This window comes from Tachysurus vachellii, chromosome 2, assembly GCF_030014155.1.
Source record: "Tachysurus vachellii isolate PV-2020 chromosome 2, HZAU_Pvac_v1, whole genome shotgun sequence".
NCBI lineage: Eukaryota > Metazoa > Chordata > Actinopteri > Siluriformes > Bagridae > Tachysurus > Tachysurus vachellii.
Genome location: NC_083461.1, coordinates 39,993,461 through 39,995,960, shown reverse-complemented (window position 1 = coordinate 39,995,960; position 2,500 = coordinate 39,993,461). Strand labels below are relative to the sequence as shown.

At 42.2% G+C, this 2,500-nt stretch overlaps 1 protein-coding gene across 4 annotated transcripts in view; it reads left to right on the top strand.

Annotated features, from left to right (window-relative positions):
- Positions 1-1,419, top strand: part of fip1l1b (FIP1 like 1b (S. cerevisiae)) — a 9,829-nt gene extending 8,410 nt beyond the window's left edge. For 2 of the 4 annotated variants that reach the window (XM_060864690.1, XM_060864687.1), the window contains 5 exons: positions 82-136; positions 281-339; positions 439-637; positions 728-871; positions 1,106-1,419. In XM_060864690.1, coding sequence (XP_060720673.1) covers positions 82-136; positions 281-339; positions 439-637; positions 728-871; positions 1,106-1,247 — 599 coding nt within the window. In that variant the 3' untranslated portion in view covers positions 1,248-1,419. The remainder of the gene's footprint in view (positions 1-81; positions 137-280; positions 340-438; positions 638-727; positions 872-1,105) is intronic. The other 2 variants (XM_060864688.1, XM_060864689.1) reach the window with 2 other exon arrangements.
- The last annotated feature ends 1,081 nt before the right edge of the window (positions 1,420-2,500 follow it).

Sequence of the window (2,500 nt, the reverse complement as noted above, 5' to 3'; positions counted from 1 at the left end):
TTTACAGGTTGTAACGTAAATCATTCGAAGTTATTAGTGGCGTTTGTGATGGAATTTATTTGTTGTTTGTTTGTAAACAAGGTTTCCCGCCTCCTCCCAGTGGCCCGCCCCCTAACCTCATGCCAACCTTAGACAAGTAAGTGTGTGGGTGGGGTTTAGGATTCATTACAGTCTGTATCTCACATCCATGTATAACTTTATAGCCATGTAACTAACCCACGATGGTTAATACTGATCACTATGACAACGGTGATGATGAAGATATTATTGTTTTCTCCAGCAGTGGACATCCAGGAGGATACGACTGCCGTCCTGTCACTCCATATCCTTTCCCACCAGGTCAGTTCAGCCTTCATTTTTACACAATGTAGTAAATATTTCACTGTAAAAGGTTCTGAATTGTGAGTGTGTGTGTGTGTGTGTGTCTGTGATTGTCAGGGGCTTACCCACCACCCTTGCAGGGGCCTGTGAACAACTGGCCCGGGATGATAGACAACACGAAGCAGTGGGATTATTACCCCCGCCGAGAGAAAGAGCGAGAGAAGGAGAGAGAGAGGGAGAGGACGCGGGACCGAGGACACGAACGGGAGAGAGAGAGAGAGCGAGAGCATAGTCCTACGTCCATGGCCTACAACAGGTGAGTGACTATTCATTAATGTAGCATAAGCAAGGCGCTGACATGTTAGTTATTATTTATTAATTAAACTTATTCTCTCCACATACACAGTGATGAGGAGCGCTACCGTTACCGTGACTACGGAGACCGTGGGTACGAGCGTCATCGGGACCGGTCGAGCCGAGAGAAAGAGGAGAGACACCGTGAGAGGAGACACAGAGAGAAAGAGGAGGGAAGGCATAAGTCCTCACGCAGGTAACACACTAATTAACACACTGGGGTTAATGATCAGTAGCCACGCCCACTTCATTGGGATAAAGAATCATGACTACACCTCCTGCAGAGCTTCCTTCAATGGGACCGACTGTAAGGTCACACCCTTAACACAGAAGTGTTAATACAGGTAATGTGTATCTGACACCTCTCTCTCTCTCTCTCTCTCTCTTATACACCGTCTCTCTTTACGTCTATCTCCATCACATTTCTCAGCAGTAGCAGAAGGAGGCACGACAGTGAGGAAGGAGACGGCCATCGCAGGCACAAACATAAGAAGTCTAAGAGGAGTAAAGAAGGCAAAGAGCCGAGCGAGGAGCGAGCAGCTGACCAGGAGAACCAGGAGGCCATGGAGTAACATCTCACTTGAGCTCTGACCCAGGCTCGTGCCAGCAGAAACCAAATCCTCTACACTCTTCTCTAGCAATTTTTCCATTTTGGTTCTTCTGTTTGTTCCGATGTGTTTTCTTCAATTCTTGTGTAGATGTTGATTTGTTGGATTAAAAAAAGGCATTTGGTCATTTCTGTAACGAGTCCTGTTTAGTGCACTTTCTATAAACTTAAATGATTTACTGGAGGAGTTGTTTACAGGTGGGAATGAATCATTAAAGGAATCGTTTACAGGTGGTAATGAATCATAAGAGGAGTCGTTTACAGGTGGGAATGAATCATTAAAGGAGTCGGTGGGAGTGAATCATTAGAGGAGTCATTTCCTGGTGTGAATAAATCATTAGAGGAGTCGTTTACAAGTGTGAATGAATCACTTAAGGAATCGTTCACAGGTGAGAATTAATCATTAGAGGAGTCGTTTACAGGTGGGAATGAATCATTAGAGGAGTCATTTCCTGGTGTGAATAAATCATTAGAGGAGTCGTTTACAAGTGTGTATGAATCACTTGAGGAATCGTGCACAGGTGAGAATTAATCATTAGAGGAGTCGTTTACAGGTGTGTATGAATCACTTGAGGAATCGTTCACAGGTGAGAATTAATCATTAGAGGAGTTGTTTACAAGTTCATCAGTGAATTGGTTTAAAAAAAAAATTATCCCATTACTAATTTTCAGGAGTCAGTTACATATATAAATGAGTCACTTTTTTGAAAATTAAAATATTTGTTTTTCGCAGTGTGATTATTACATTAACTACACATCTGTTACTATTAGTTTCATGTTAATTACTAAAAAATACAAGGTTTACTACAGTGAAGTGTGTTAAGCCACACAACACTATCTATGTCTAAAATAAGAGACGGAGTCTAGACTTACAACCAGAAACTCCTCCGTTATCCACTCTGTACTACACTAATCTAGTGATGTTCACTACATAGGGCACATTAAGGGTCGAAATCAGCTGTGGACGTGTCCCAAACCTGTGTGTGTGTGTGTGTGTGTGTGTGTGTGGTGTTCAGGTTCCTCTGAATAATGAATCACATCTGTGCTGTGACTGTAATGAGACCTCTCGTGTCTCTTCTCCTCACTAAAACATTCTCTTCCCTTTCTTTCTGTTTATTTTTCACTCTGCTCTTCATTTACTTTGTCTTTGTCCACTTTCTTTCTCTTTTAAAATCATCTTCACTTAGATGTTAACTCATAGAAGTTGTATTACTTTTT